This window comes from Elephas maximus, chromosome 22, assembly GCF_024166365.1.
Source record: "Elephas maximus indicus isolate mEleMax1 chromosome 22, mEleMax1 primary haplotype, whole genome shotgun sequence".
Taxonomy (NCBI): domain Eukaryota; kingdom Metazoa; phylum Chordata; class Mammalia; order Proboscidea; family Elephantidae; genus Elephas; species Elephas maximus.
In genome coordinates, this window is record NC_064840.1 from 6,195,859 (window position 1) to 6,211,857 (window position 15,999).

A 15,999-nucleotide genomic window follows, 5' to 3' on the forward strand; every position below is an offset into this window, starting at 1 on the left:
ACACCCCAAGGGCACACTACCTATTCCCTGGCCTTGGCCTTGCATTCGAGGGTCCCCGGGAGGGCTGTGGGTATTTGCCACTCCTTCTAGGCACTCGCTGGCACAGAATGTGGTGTCTAGAATAGTGCCTGGCGTAAGGCAGGTGCTCGGTAGGGCCCAGTGGAGGGCACAGGTCTGTGCTGAGTCCCGGGCGGGCCTTGTCAAGGCTTCGTGTACACACGGCATCATGCTGCACTCGGTTCCCGGGCCCGAGCCCGGCGCATAGTAGGTCCTCAGAAGTACAAGTGAGAGGGTGGGGAGTGGGTGAACACTCTCGCAGTCCGTACCCTCGGGAAGCATTGTTACTGGGGTGCTGGGGGTTGCAGTCGAGCAGGTGGGCACTGGGCAGGCTCCTGGCCTCCAGGGCCTTGCTGAGCATGGGCAGTGGGCAGCAGTGTCCACCACCCCAAGCCAGTTAGCAGTGCTGAACTGTAGGCCCTGGGCCAGACCTCCTGCGGGAACAAGAACCCAGGTGATGGGGTACCTGGCCTAGACCTCACGGGGCAGGAGAGTTCCCAGGACCCATGGGTCTCACTCACCTTGTTGTCCTCTCTAGATATGGGCCAGCCAGGCACGGAGATCTTCAACATGCCAGCCATCAGCGGATCAGGTAACCTGCCCACCCCTGTGCCCACCCCTACTCCGGCGCTGCCACTCGGGGGACTGGGTTGGGTGCTCGGGACCTAGGAGAAGGCCCAGGGTATGTGGCCTCTGCCACTTGGAGGACCAGGCGGGGTACTTGGGACCTAGGAGGAGGCTCAGGGCGTGTGGCCTCTGCCACATGGGGGACTGGGCTGGGAGCACGGGAACTAGGAGGCGGCTCACGGTGTGTGGCCTCTGCCACTTGGAGGACTGGGCTGGGTGCGCGGGACCTAGGAGGAGGCTCAGGGTGTGTGGCCCTGGGAGTTCCCAGAAGAGCCACGGGGACAGGAGTGTCTGTTGTTCATACCCTCGTTCTTATTTAGCTCACCCCCCATTCTCCTCTGGTCCCCCTCCCCCTCCCCGTTCTTACGTGGTCCCCCTCGTTCTCACCTAGCTCACCCCCCATTCTTGTCGTTCGCACCCCCATTCTGCTCTGGTTCCCCCCCGTTCTGATGTGGTCCCCTCGTTCTCCTCTGGTCCCCCCACTCTTGTGTTGTTTGCCCCCCCATTCTCGTGTGGTCCCCCATTCTCCTCTGGTTCCCCCGTTCTCATATGGTCCCCTCATCTGGTCTCCCCCATTTTCCTCTGGTCCCCCCCATTCTCGTCTGGTCCCCCATTGTTATCTGAATAGGCTTGCAGTGGGCAGGCAGTCATAGAGGCTGCTCACTGGACAGGAAGGTTGCACGGTAGACGTCTCTGGAGAGAAATCACGAGGCCCCCCGCACCTGTGATCCAGAGCTAATCACATGACTCTGGAAATGTCTTCTGCTGCGTTTGCTCAGCCACTCTGATGGGGGTTGAGCATCTGGGCAGGGAGCCCCAGGATCCACAAGGCCTGTTATCGTAGATGAAGTGCCCTTGTCCTTGGGAATCCAGACCCAGATACTGGGGGAAGCTTACTTTTCCCCAGATGAACTGCAGGAGTGTTACAGAAGCAGGTGTAAAACCACGTGCGTTTTTTTAAGTGAAAACCAGACTTGTAGGTATTTTGGACTTGGGGGACTGTAGGGTTGGACCCCCACTAAACTTCTGTTGCCTCTAGGAGAGGAATGGGGGTGGGGTGTTGAAGAAGCGTCTTGTTGCGTCTGACTGAGGGGGCCTGGTGGGCTGAGGGGCCGGATTGTTTACAGAGCTGTTGGACCTCTGTGGTGAGAGTGAGCATGGGGTCTTGCTGGCCTGCCCCGGGAACTGGGTGATCACAGGACACCAGGGTGATCCAGTTAGATGTTATTCAAGGCCATCAGTGCCTCCAGTGAGGGTCCTTGCTCTAGGCAGGGGTGCATGGGGCCCAGACTGGGCGGCGTCAGTCTTCTGGAGTCTCTAGATGCAGCCCAGGCAATGGGCAGGAGACAGCTTGGTTGAAACAACCAGATAAGTGAAAGTGAATGTTTCTAGAACGTTCTAAATTTTGACCTAGGTAGTAGACACACGGCTGTGTGTGTACACAGAACATTGCGGAAGGGTGGGGTTAGGTGTGTGCTATAACTTGTAAGCTACAGTTTTTTTCTTTCTAGCAGTTTAGGCAGCAGATTTTTTTCCAGACTCTGGTCCTTGTTTCAGGTTTTGTCTTTTACAAATGGAGATGTTTGAGTTTACTGCCCAGCTTTGTGATGACCCCAGTGATTGCTACAACTTTCCTCCAATGAGAACAACCAGGCCCTGGACTCCTTGCCTCATTATTTCCACTTTCTAGTGTTTTCTTGGGAGTCCCTGTGTGCTGCGGACAGTTAATGTTCTCACTGCTAACTGAAAGGTTGGAGGTTCAAGCCCACCTAGAGGCACCTTGGAAGAAAAGCCTGGCAATCTACTTCCAAAATATCGACCTATATATGGAACGCAGTTCTGTGACACACACGGGGTCGCCACGAGTTGGGGTTGACTCAGCGGGAACTGGCAGTAGTGGTGTTTTCTTACTGCGTAGGACCGGAAATATGTTTTCCTCGTGCTTACCAGCCCCTTCTGGAAATTTTACTGTTTCTTGATGAACGGGCTTTTTTTCTTTACAAGCTAGCTAATGAAACGTGGCACAAACACAGCTAGGAAGGTAGACCGAGCATCTGTGGCTGCAGATGAGTTTGGAACTAAAAAGAGGAAAATCTAGACGGCAAACAATCACCATAGAAACGTGCTTTTAGAACTTCTGGAGTTGCTTTTAGCCGTCAGCTCAAGCTTGCGGTCAGAAGTACTCGGTTTTGACCAGTTTGTATTTGTACAAGTCACTCAGAGCAGAAATGTCACAAAAAACATTGCTAATCTGCAGGCAGAAATGGCTTGAGCTTCGTCGCAGTCTTTGACAGCAAAGTCTGGTTTCACAAAAATGCTGACATTTAAAGAGATGCCCATCTGGGGTTTGCCACAGTCCCCCAGCACGGTCCTCCAGCCCCAAGAAACAAGAAAATCTGGTAAACAGACAAGGCTTAAAAATGATTGAGTCGTGGTTTCTGGAAGGACCCGTTGGCGACCAGTCTGTTGCTTCGACCACTTTGTCCTGGGTGGTGTGGGCGGGCTGGGTCGTCTCTGAGCTCCGCCCTGTCCTCGCACGCACGCACGCACGCACGCACGCACGGTAACTGCATGGCTGTGCCCTCCCCACGTCTTTGCACCGCTCTCTCTCTGTGGGTCGCTGGGAGGGGAGAGGCAGGCGGGTGGAGTGTGAGGCCCGGCTGGGGTGGTAGGCAGGGGGCTGAGGGCCTCAGGTGTGGGAGCACAGACCTATGGTCACGTCCCCTCCCTGAGCCCCTGCCAGCCCTGAGGAACCGAGGTGGACCCCCAGCACCTACCTCTGGCATAAGCCAATTCCCAGCAACCCCTTCTTTCCCCAGACGGGACAGCCCGCCCTGCAGCATCCCCAGCACATCTTCCACACCCCGCCACCCCCCTCCGTTTCTAAGACCACTTAGAATTTCAACAAAATCAGTCTCAGCTGGGGTTGGGGGCAAGGAGGCTTCCGACTCCCCAGAGGGCAGAGCTGGAATGAGGCTGGGGGGCCCATGTAACCTCCCCAACCCCCCTCCCAGGGGCTTCCCAAGTCAGAGGGGACCCTCCACTCATGCCCCCTCCCTCCCACAGGAAGCCATAAAGGGGCTGGGGAGAGGACAGAGACGGGACGCTGTGCCGAAATGTGCTCACGTGTATTTCTCTCCCCCCTTCCCGTGTCTCCCCCTCCTCCTTGGTCTGCCCTCGGCCCTGTGTGTCTGTCTGTCTGTCCGTCTCTCTCCCAGGCCTAATGACCTGTAGAAGCCAGGCGGTGCAGGAGCACGCCAGCACCAACATGGGGCTGGAGGCAATAATTAGGAAGGCTCTCATGGGTAAATACGAGCAGTGGGAAGACCACCCGCCGCTCAGTGCCAACGCTTTTAACCCTCTGACTGCCAGTGCCAGCCTGCCCGCTGCTCTCCCCATAACCACTGCTGACGGACGGAGTGACCACTCGCTCGCCTCGCCAGGTCTGCAGACTGCGCCGCACCCCTCCAGGGTCCTTAATCCGTGCTCCCGCGTCTGCCTCTCACCCTCTCACCCCAGCTATGGAGCTTGTGACTTTGTGGTTGTGCGTCTCTGCCTTCTGGAGTTTGCTAATCCGAAGCTGCCCCCCACTGGGCTCCAAAGTGCTGCTGCTTTTCTAAAACCACTAGCCTGCTGCTGAGCCCCCCTCCCTGCTGGACAGAGGTGCCTGAGACGCCCCAACGTCCCAGCCTGCCTGCCATCTCCTCGCGGGACGACCCACTGGTCCCTGTGGACACCCCTGGGCCTAGTGATAGACTTAGGCCAGGAGTCCCTCAAAGGAGCATGTGCTGAGGAGCCAGCTCCCTTCCTCTCTGCCCCAGGGCACCTGTCCATGCATGCTCCACGTCTGAGTAGGGTACCTGGATGTGGAGGCTCCAGGAAGTTTCTAGACTCTTAATTGGCACCCAGGCTTCCCGGCAGAGGGCCTACAACCTCCCAGCCCCACTGCAGTCTGGCCACCAGTGAGGACCGTGGCTTCCCTCCTTGGGGCAGCCCTAGGTGGCTGGCAGCCTCAGGAACTCTGAACAATCCAGCCCCCTCTCCCCACTAGTTTGCTTCCTATGGAAACTCTCCTCCAAACTGTAGGCTCGCAGCTGGGTCTGGCCATCTGGTTGACCTCCTTCATGTCCTAAGCCTAGCCTGTCTGGGGTGGGGATACACCGAGCCACTCAGAGAGTCACCCTGCTGTTCTCCCTCTGTGGAGGCGCTCCCACCCCAATCCCAACCCTGTGCTGTCTTCTTGGTCCAATGCGGCCCTCCCACTTGTCCTCCTGCAGGTGGTGCTGGTGGGAAGACCAAGACCTCCGGCAGACCCAGCAGTCGGAAAGCCAAGTCCCCGGCCCCGGGGCTGGCATCTGGGGACCGGCCCCCCTCCGTCTCATCTGTGCACTCGGAGGGGGACTGCAACCGCCGGACACCACTCACCAACCGGGTGTGGGAGGACCGGCCCTCATCTGCAGGTGGGCGTCCACAGGGGTGGGGAGGGGGCAGTATAGTGTGTGATCGGAGCTGTTCCAGGAAGCCAGTCTCTGGCCCCTCACGTTAGAGGTTAGAAGATCCTGGAAGTGATGAGGGCCAAGATGAAGGATGGGGGATAGGGAATCCTGGGTTTCTTACAAGCAGTGAGGAGCCCCCGAGGGATTAAAGCAGAGAAGCCCATGAGCCAAGGTCAGTTTGAAAGATCCCTTGGCTGCTGGGAAATAGCCCCAAGAGCAGAACAGTGAGGCGGGTTACTGCTACCGTCCAGGCAAAGGATGTGGGGGCTTGATTAGGGCTGGGGGTGGTGGAGGTACAGAGACTCCAAATGGAATAGCCCATTTCTGGGGGCTGCCTGGCTTACAGGGCCTCTGGCCATTTCCCCTACAGGCTCCACGCCGTTTCCCTACAACCCCCTGATCATGAGGCTGCAGGCAGGTGTCATGGCCTCTCCACCACCACCTGGCCTCCCCGTGGGCAGCGGGTCCCTGGCCGGCCCCCATCATGCCTGGGACGAGGAGCCCAAGCCTCTGCTCTGCTCACAGTATGAGACGCTCTCCGACAGCGAGTGACTCCAGGGAGCAGTGCCAGGGTCCAGCAAGCAGCAGGGTGAGGAGCCAGGCGGATGCCAACTCCCCTTGCTAAGGAAGGAGCCCCTGAGTCTGTTCGTCTGTCCAGAGCCAGCATCCTTGCCTGTCTAAAGCCTTAACTAAGACTCCCGCCCCGGGCTAGCCCTGTGCAGACCTTACTCAGGGGATGTTTACCTGGTGCTCGGGAGGGGAGGGGAGGGCACAGCAGGCAGGTGGTGGCCACACCCCACGGCCAGGGACCCAAAGCAGGACGACCACGCACCTCCCAGGCCACACCGCCTCCCCCCCTAATGCATTTGGAACCAAAGTCTAAACTGAGCTAGCAGCCCCTGCGTCCCCCCATCCTGCTTAGTGCTCTGGACAGACACAGGCCCTGTCCAGCCCCCAGCACACTCGTCCTGCCACATGGGCTGCCCTGGCCATGGGACTGCTGGAAACCAAGGCAGGCGTAAGTTACGGCCGGGTGTGGCCTGGGGCAGCAGCCGCTCTGAGCAACTGGACTGTTTTTCACACATCGTCGCTGCAGCGGTGGGAAGGAAAGGCAGATGTCTTGGTTTACAGGGTATATTTTTGATACCTTCAATGAATGAATTCAGATGTTCTACGCGAGGAAGGACTTACCCAGTATTATTGCTGCTGACCGTTCAAGAGCCGTGTGCAGGCGGTCCGGCGGCGACCGTCGCCACAGGACGGAGGGGCGGGGGCACCAACCACAGCCCCGTCCTGCCTGCCTCCCTCCCTCCCTCGGGCACAAAGAACTTGATGCGCGTTCTGTGGCCACCATCTGCACACGGTGGTGGTGTTCTGTCATTTACACACGTTCTGATTAAAAAGCGAATTATACTCAAGTTACAAAGATTTCCTCTCTGCCTGGGAGTGGTGGGCCAGGAGGGCAGGTGACGGGGGCTTGGGAGTGTAATCCTCCCCCCTCCCTCACAACTGAGGGAAGCAGAAAGTGAACAGGGCAGGGGTAGGGAGGGGGATAGATAGAGGTGGTTGTACCGAGAGGTAGACAGGGAGAGAAGTGGCTCGATGCACAGAGACAGAAGGACAGAGAGAGAAGAATGGACAGAGATACAGATGAATGGACAGAGAGACAGATGGACAGCCTGGGGGGGTCCAAACCCAGCTCCTTCCACTCCTGTGACTGAAGCTGTCTGCAGCACCCCCTCCCACCAACTTGTTTGTCCACAGCCTGTTTCAGTGTGCTCGCGATTCAGCATCTCAGAGGCCCCTGCAGTGAGGGCTGCTCCCCAGCGCTGCTAATGGGCACGTGGGGTGCAGAGCCACACACGTCACTATGCAGACTCCTGGCTCCACACAGACCCCATCTGTGTCCCTGGGTGAGGGCTGGGCCTGGCCTACAGCCATTAACTCGCTCCCCAGCGGCAGTGGTCACACAGGCAGTCTTGGGGTGGGCTCTAAGCTCTGGGAGGTCACCCCCACGCTCTCATTGGAGGAGAGTGGGCAGCAGCGTCCCTCCAGGAACTCTCCTCAGGCAGGAGCAAAGGGGGTGGCCACGGAGTAAAACGGCAGGGTCTGAGGGTCAAAGAAACAGCAGAGGCGGCCACTTCAGGTTTGTGCATTTTATTAAGATAATCAACTGACTTAAGTTACTTGTAAATCACAAAGCACCTCGGTGGAGAGAAATTCACCTGCTGAGTCAACGTAAGGTCCATCTGTCATCTTGCCTCTTCTGGACGTGAACACCAGGCTGCCCTGCCTCCACAGCACAGCCATGCAGAGCCCTTCCGTCTCGGGGGCAACCAGGGTAGTGGCAGGGACAGCTCGACCCGAGTCCATGCGGATCTGCGGGTTCCGTCAGCTCCTCCCACTCGAGCCTGCATGCGTTCCAGGGAGCACAAAGCCCCCTGCCCTGCTGTTCACATGCCTCCGTTCTACATTCTCCCACCTTCAGGGGTGACCCTAAAACCTCCAGGAAGGACCTGAGTCTGTCACGTCCCAGCACAGGAGGCCCAGAGGAGCCAATGGCTGAGCTCGGGGCCACCACACTCCAGAGTTCTGCCCTGCAGGCATCGTGTGGAGCGGGGAGCCTGACGGTGAAGTGCTGGGTGCTGTGCCCAGAGGCCTCCCTTTAGGTGGGCTCAGCCCTGTCCATCCATACCACAGACCTCGGGCACCACCGCCGCCCCCCACACCACCACCGTGGGCTCAGAGCCCAGGCTTAATGGCCAGGGGGCTGCTCAGCCATGCTCCCGACCTGGGCACACCCCTCAGACACTGGTGCTGGAAAGGCCTGTGTGGACGCAGCCCTCTCCTCTCCAGGAATGAGGGGCACACCTGGACAGCACCCTTTCCCTCACACAGCCTCAAACCAGGGTCACCAGCCCTGGAGACACCAACTGCGGCCAACTCCGCGACCAAGGGAGGCACTCCATCCTTCCAGCACCCTCTTCGGCCACTCTCTGCCTCCTGGGCACACCCCAGACACACTGCAGGGGGTGGGTGGCCCCCCCACCTCCACAGTGCCTGTCTCCAGCCAGAGCTCGCCAGAGGCCATGTCCACGGGGCCTTAAGGTGCTCACAGAACAGCTGCTTCAACTACTTCCTGCGCACGGGGGGGGGGGGGTCAGACAGCAGCGTAGTGGGCCTGGGGCCGCCTCCCTCCCCACTGTCCAGCCCACGGCCCCACCTCCCTCCCACGGGGCACTGGGCCGAGCCCGCCCTCCGGCCCTCCCAAGGGCTCCCGCCCTGTCCACTGCGGGCCAGGCCACTTCCCGCTAGAGCCCCTCGGGGCTGGGCGGGGTGGTGCCGGACGCCCTGCGCTGTGCCAGCAGGACGCTGGCAGCGAACCTGCGGCTGGGCCGGCCCAGGCTGCAGTGCAGGGTGGTGCGGAAGGAGCTGCGCGCGTGCTTGGGGAAGATGATGGTGGTGCTCTCGAAGTGCAGGGCGCGCGGGCGCGGCTCCAGGGTCAGCTGACTGCGGTAGTTCCGCCACGTGCAATTGGGCGCGGCCATGATGGTCTCGCTGTAGGCCGTGACGGTGGGCACAGGTGCGTAGAAGACATTGTCCCGGAAGTGCTTTTCTGAGGCGTACTTGACCTCAGAGTTGCAGCTGGGAGGGAAGAAGGGAACAGAGAGGCTGCAGGGTGAGGCCGGACGGGGGGCAGTCAGTTCATTGCCCAGGGCTCGGGCGGTGGCCGAAACCCGAAAAACCTATGTCTGGGCTCTTCAAAATGTCAAAGTCTTGTTGGCCACTGTTGAGTCAGCCCCCAGCTGAAGGTGAACCCACGCACAAAGGGATCAGGCCATTGCAATCCCCAGAGTTTTCATCGGCTGATTTTTCGGAAGTAGACTGCCAGGCCTTTCTTCCTAGTCGTCCTAGTCTGGGAGCTCTGCTGAAACCTGTCCACCATGGGTGACCCTGCTGGTATTTGAAATACTGGTGGCAGAGCTTCCAGCATCACAGCACCATGCCAGTCCCCACTGACAGACAGCTGGTGCCCAAGCATGAGGTGCAGTGGCCAGGAACTGAACTCAATGTCTCCCGCACGGAAGGTGAGAATTCTACCACTGAACCACTGCTGCCCTGCATGCCAGCTTAGAGGAGACTAAAGAGACATGACAGCTGAATGCAATAGGTGGTCCCAGATGAGATCTGGACGGGAAAAAATAATGCCATGAAGGACATTATTGGGACAATTGGTAAAATTTGCATAGGAAGTGTGAAACGGACAGTGGTGGTGTTTCACCAGAGTCCCCGATGTTGGCAGCTGTGCTGTTGTTACGTAAGGGAATGTCCCTGTTCTTAGGGAGTACACGCTCAAGTACTAGGGCCACAGGGGCAGGATGTCCTCAACCTCAGATGGCTCCAAAAAAGAACCACCTATATGTAAACAGAGCGTGTGCAAAGGCTGAAGCCAGCGAGCTAAGCGCAGGTGACGGCTAGGAGTTCCTCTACTCTTCCTGCAGGTTTCCCACAATTTTCAGATTCTATCAAAATCACTTTCCCAAAACAGTTCAACACCCCTCGGAGAAGCACTCTCTCCAGGTTCTGCCTCCTGTCCCCCAGGTCTGCTCCCAAAGTTCCAGAAGATAAAACCGGAAACAAAGGTTCCAGGAGGGGTAGTCTTGGCTGGCCTGCTTCCCGCTCTGTCCCCAGAGGTGATTGGTAGGCGTGTGTGGAGGGAATGAAATGCCCCGCAAGAGAGCCAGGCAACCCTCACGCACCCTTGCAGGGGCCTCTGACAATCCAACTTGCACTGGCATTTGAAAGATTAAAAACGAGAACGGTTGTAGGAGAAAAACATTTGAAGTAGACCCATTTGTCTCCTGGGGCCATGTCGAGGGGTGACGGGGCATGGCTGCCCCAGGCTGACATGGATGGGTCAGTCTGGAGAACCCTGTGGAACATAGGCGAGACCTACAGACTAGAAAGCTCACCCTCTGGGCCTGGGCCCAGCCTCTACCCACCAAGGATGGCACATCCCCACAGGCAGGCTTCTGGCGGGCCACCTTAACTCAGGAAAACCCGAAATCCAGATACCACTAAGGTGTCTCATGAACAGGGCACCACCACCACATAAAGGGCACCGTGATGGTCATGCTGACCACGTGACACTGGGAAAACACTGAGGGGAAGACCCCAAGTTGCTGGAGGTTTGCCTAGTACCGTGACACCTAGTGGTCTGACAGGACCCGAGGGGGAGGGCGCTGCCGAGGGGTGGAGGGTGGTCGTGGGGAGCATTTCCCAAACTTGCTGGGACTGGGAGGTTGGACTGCACATAAAAACCAACAACGGAATATTATGCAGCCATAAACATGGATGCTACAACATGGATGGACCTTGAAAACATCACGCCAGACAGAAGGACAAATGTTATGTGATTCCACTTAAATGAAATATCTAGAATATGCAAATGATTAGAGACAGAAAGAAGAACGGGGGTTACCAGGGGCTGGGGAGGACAGGGTACTGAGGAGTTATTGCTTACTGGGTATTAAGTTTCTGTTTGAGATGATAAAGATCTGGAACGAGATATACTTAACACTCAGAATTGTACCTTCAAAATTAGTTAAAATGGTAAATTCTGTGCTATACATATGTCACCCCCTCCAGAAAAAACAGTTGGTGTTGAGTCAATTCCGACTCATGGTGCCCCGTGTGTGTCAGAGTAGAACTGTGCTCCGTAGGGTTTTCTGTGACTGATTTTTCAGAAGTAGCTAGCCAGGCCTTTCTTCCAAGGTACCTCTGGGTGGACTCGAACCTCCGACCTTTTGGTTAGCAGCTGAGCATGTTAATCCTTTGTACCACCCAGGGATATTTCACAACAATAAAAACAGAACCAGCCAAATAGGTGGAGAAGGGAAGGGAGAAAATGGCCCAGCGCAGGCCAGGCGGGCCACAGAAGGCCCCTGGAGTCAGAGTCTCCTAGAACTGGCCTCTTCTCTGCTAGGAACCTGCCACCTTTTCTCAGTAAACTGGGCCCAGAGGGGCAGCCTACAGAAGGGAGCCTGTTCAGCCAGGAAGTCAGGACCAGGGCCCCCCACTCACCGGATCTCATGTGTAGGTTCGGGGTTCACCTCGATGCTCTCCCCAAAGAACACGGGCAGCATCCTGGGCCTCGTCTCTAGTGCCGGCGGACTTCGGAGGAGGGAGGGGGGCTGTGGGGAGAACCATAGACACACGATGTGCAGCTATTTGGGGCCATGCCCCCCACGCCCTTCCAGGCCGGGTCTAGGGGACAGCTTTGCAGGAACCACCCCCACAGTCACCCTCTGTGGCATCCAGACACCCTTGTGCCTATACCCCAGCATGCCTGCCTGGGTCCACGGCTCCTACCCCTCAGCCGGTCCCCAAATCCCTACACCTTGAGAAGGGTACAGACTAACAGCCTAGGCCCTGGCCCAGGGTCCTGGAGAACCAGGGTCCCTGTCTGGGAGCCCCTGAGCCCAAGCAAACTGACCTCCTGGTGAAAGGGGCTGGCCCTCTGAGCGGCTCAGCCTACAGAAAGGGTTGGCTATTGCGGGTGTCGACTGAGGCAAGGACAACCCCCAAAGGGGTACAGCAGTCCTGTGACTCCCTGCTGGGGTGAGGGGCCCGCACTGGGGCGCAGAAAGCCGGGCGGGAACACCTGGCTTTGCCTACCCAGCATGCACCTCTCCCTGATGACAATGATTGGTCCAGGTGTAAGCATGTGACCCGGGTTGGGCCAATGAGAGCCCACCCGGGTTTTCTGCAGGAGCTACAGGGAAGGCCACCCTGAGGTGCCTCACAGCATAGGGGCTATTGATCTACCGGTTCTCCTCACTGCTTGAGGAGAACCTATCTGGAAATGAAGCAACACCCAGGAGAGCAGGGCCAACAGAAGGTGAACGACTGAGTCTTGCCAACATTGTTTGAACTCCTGGAATGAGACTTGCCTGAAGCTAACACAGAATTGGGTGAGACCAGCGAATTCCGTATGTGGCTTAAGACCATTTGAGGTACCTTTCTGTCACTCGCACCTGTGAGAATCTTGAGACCCACCCCCCTTCCAAACCCATCCTACAGCTCAACTGCTACGAAGTTCCTTCTCCAGTCTGTTTCAATGTCTGTCCTCCAGTTCCAACCCATGTGGGAGCAAAAACAGTCAGGAACCACTGCGCCCAGCTCTACTCTCGGGGCAGTGGCCTAAGGCCCCCATCCCACCCTGCAGTCCGCCTCCCCACAGCCCTGCCCAGCCCATCACATGGTCTCCAGCTGTCCAAACATGCACGGATGCCCCCTCCTGCCCCGCCCTGCTCCCTTTCCTTCACCCACCCACCACTCGCCCCTCAAGGCGTAACCCTCCCAGGAAAATGTCCATCCATCCATTACTGACAGTCCAGAAATTGGATGCATGTAAAGAGGAATGAAGCCCTGATACACACTATGGCGCAGATGAACCTTGAAAATAAGATGCTGAGTGAAAGGAGCTAGACCCAGGAGGACAAGCGTTACATGACTCCATTCCTGTGAAATGTCTACAACAGGCAAACGCACAGAGACAGAAAGCAGATGAGAGGTTACCAGGTGCTGGGGGAGGGAGAGATGGGGAGCTACTGTTTAAGGGGTGCTGAGTCACTGGGTGCAATGACAAGGTTCTGGAAACAAACACTGGCAATGGTCCCTGACTGGCAGGTCACGAGTCCTCCCCGCTTTGCTGGGGCTGTTGGTCTACCTGTGTCAGTGGTAGGGAGGGTTGGGGGCGCTGCAGTAGGGGGCAGAGGGGCCGAGGGGCCCCGTGTGGATGGAGGCACAGGGTCTCACCTCCCCAGAGGCCCCTCCCTGGGATGGTGAAAGGAGGGGACTAAGGGGTTGCACTACCAGGGCTCCTCTCATTAGCGATTCGACCAACAAACCTACTGCCGTCGAGTCGATTCTGACACAAGTGACCCTACGGGACAGAATCGATTCTGACTCAAGTGACCCTACGGGACAGGGCAGAACTGCCCCCACAGGATTTCCGAGGAGCGACTGGTGGATCTGAACTGCTGACCAAAAAGTCAGCCAAAGGCTTAAGCACTGTGCCACTAGGGCTCCCATTAGCCATTAGGGAGAGGCCAATCAAAACCACAACGAGCTACCACCTCAGCCCCATTAGAATGGCAATGATCAAAAAAACGGAGAAGGCAGAGGCAACGTGGCACCTTAGACACTACATGTCATCCCTCTGCAGCAAAGATTCAAAACACAAAATAAAACAGACACAAACATCAGTCCTGGAATCCTAAGCATCAAATGAAGGAATAAAGAACTAGATCGAACACCAAATGGAAGAAAAAAACCGACGGAAACGGAGAACAAGGAGCGATACGGAGTGTAGGTTCCCTGCCAACTAACGCAGCACAGTGTTGCCATCTTGGAACACAGCCAGCAACAACTCTGGACAGGGAGTATGGGAAGGCAACTTCATGCAGCTTCCAGCAGGAGACAAAGCACCCCAGTAAGCAGAGAAACACTTTCCCAACCCTTACCCTTCTGCCCTATATGTCACCACCATTCCTTCCTTGGGCCACAGCACACAGCCTTGGGTACAGAGCCACTGGCCTGCCCCAGTCCTAGGTCCACCCTGCCCCCATCCGTTAGCCCTCGCCGCAAAAATTCTTTTCTCCCTTTCTTCCTTTTCTTTCTTCTTCCCTCCTAGCCCCCATATACCACTTCTACGCCCCTCACTGGGTCATGCCACACCACCAAAAGTAGAGAGCCACCAGCCCACTGCCACCCCCAAGTCCTGCCCGCTACCACCCCAGGTCCCACCCACCCTCACCCACTGTACCATTCCCCCCCATTCTTCCTTTTCTTCCTGCCTCCCACCTAGCCCATATACCACCTCTATCTCTTCCCACTGGGCCACGCCACACCACACCACCATGGTAGAGAGTCACTGGCCCACCGCCACCCCAGGTCCACCTGCCTCCTGCCAGCTCCTATCATGGTGCCACTTTTTCTGTTTTTTCTTTCACTTCTTTCTCCTTTCCACCTAGCCTCGTATATCACATCCCCTCCCTTCCCACTGGCCCTTGTGCTCACCCCCGCCTCCGCTTGCCAGCCCCCAATGTGTGGCCAGTTTTCTTGTTTATTCTTTTTTTTTCTTCCTTATCTTTCTCCCTCCCATCTAGCCCTGTATGCCACCTCCCTGCTTCCTACCAGCCCATCGCTGCACTCAGGGTCTGCCCTGCCCTCACGTGCAGCCTCCACTATGCCATTTTTTTTTTCTTTTCTTTCTCCCCCACCAAGTCTAGTATATCACTTCCCCTCCCTTCCTACCACCCTCTGAGTATGCCCCACCCACATCTGCCAGCCTTCAGCATATCACCACTTTTTTTTCTTTTTTCCTTTCTTACTTTTCTTTCTCCCTCTCACCAAGCCCCGTATGCCAGCTCTCCACCTTTCTGCTGGCTCCTGACATACCACTGCAGGTAGAGCTGCTGGCACACCAGCCTGCCACTGCCCCAGGTCCTCCCTCTTCCCATCCGCCGACCTCCACCACACCGTTTATTTTATTGTTTTTTCTTTAACTTTCTCTAAATTCCACCTAACCCCATATGCCACCTCCTCCCCCTTCCCACCGGGCCCCAGGTGTGCCCTGCCCCTGTCCATCCTTTTTTTCCCTCTCTTTTCCTTCTCCTCCCCCAGCCCTGTATACCACCCCCCCCCCTTCTACTGGTTGGTCCCCGCCATGCCACCCCAGCTAGAGTGTCCCCAGTGCTCAGGCCTGCTACTGCACCAAGCTCACACTGCCCCTCCGCACCCTCCAATCGACCAGCTGCTGAATGGTGAAAAGTGAGCCTGTACCATTTTCCGTCTGACACCCCTGCCTATCTGGCAAGGGGCTGTGAATGCTCCCATACCACTGGACCAACATCAGGAGGCAGACAGCACCCACCTAGTCTGCCCTCAGCCACCTTGCCAAACCAGGGCTTGTTGAAGATTTGCTGGCAGAAAACTTCTCAAATATTGCAAAAGACAAAAAGCTCACCATCCAAGAAGCTAAATGAACCCCATATAGGGTAGAATCCAAAAGAAATTTACCAAGACACACCATAATCACACTTACAAAACCAAAGACAAAGAATCCTGGGAATAAAACTCCGAAAGAAATTTACCAAGACATACCATAATCACACTTACAAAACCAAAGACAAAGAATCCTGGGAATAAAACTCCAAAAGAAATTTACCAAGACATACCATAATCACACTTACCAAAACCAAAGAATCCTGAGAATAGCTCTAGAAAAACAAAAAAAATCACTTACAAAAGGAAAACAGTAAGACCAAGACTCGGCAGAAACTATATAGGCAAGAAGGCAATGGAGTGACATACATAAAACCTTGCAAGAAAAAAACTGCCACCAAGAATAATATGTCTTGCAAAACTCTCAAATACAATGGTGAAATTAGGACATTTCCAGATAAATGAAATTATGGGAATTCGTAAAATCCAAACCAAACTTAAAAAATATTAAAGAGAGCCCTTCAGTTAGAGAACCAACAACATCAGATAACAGCTAGAGTCTAGGACACAGGACAAGATCAGCTGGAGACCAAACTAGGTAAAGAACTCAATAATAAAGCTAAAAGACATAAAACAGGGAAATAGAGATGTCCATCTGTAAATGACAGCAACACCAAAACAATAAAAAGGGGAATAAACATGTAGGTATAGAACTTTCAAATGGAGAGGAACTCAAGGTAATATCAAGTAATAAAAGGCTGGTTCAAACTTAGGAGAATAGGGAACCATTTCAAGAAAACTACAGAGA

The 15,999-nt window shown here is 56.1% G+C and overlaps 2 protein-coding genes across 27 annotated transcripts in view; one reads left to right on the forward strand and one right to left on the reverse strand.

Annotated features, from left to right (window-relative positions):
- The window catches only part of NCOR2 (nuclear receptor corepressor 2), a 207,854-nt gene extending 201,233 nt beyond the window's left edge, over positions 1-6,621 (forward strand). For 19 of the 24 annotated variants that reach the window (XM_049866137.1, XM_049866140.1, XM_049866134.1 and 16 more), the window contains 4 exons: positions 596-649; positions 3,903-4,127; positions 4,962-5,144; positions 5,551-6,621. In XM_049866137.1, coding sequence (XP_049722094.1) covers positions 596-649; positions 3,903-4,127; positions 4,962-5,144; positions 5,551-5,732 — 644 coding nt within the window. In that variant the 3' untranslated portion in view covers positions 5,733-6,621. The other 5 variants (XM_049866150.1, XM_049866153.1, XM_049866157.1 and 2 more) reach the window with 3 other exon arrangements.
- Positions 6,622-7,321: 700 nt separating this feature from the next.
- RFLNA (refilin A) overlaps positions 7,322-15,999 on the reverse strand; it is a 148,847-nt gene continuing 140,169 nt past the window's right edge. For all 3 annotated transcript variants that reach the window (XM_049866167.1, XM_049866166.1, XM_049866169.1), the window contains 2 exons: positions 11,265-11,374; positions 7,322-8,825 (listed from right to left, as the gene is read on the reverse strand). In XM_049866167.1, coding sequence (XP_049722124.1) covers positions 8,492-8,825; positions 11,265-11,374 — 444 coding nt within the window. In that variant the 3' untranslated portion in view covers positions 7,322-8,491. The remainder of the gene's footprint in view (positions 8,826-11,264; positions 11,375-15,999) is intronic.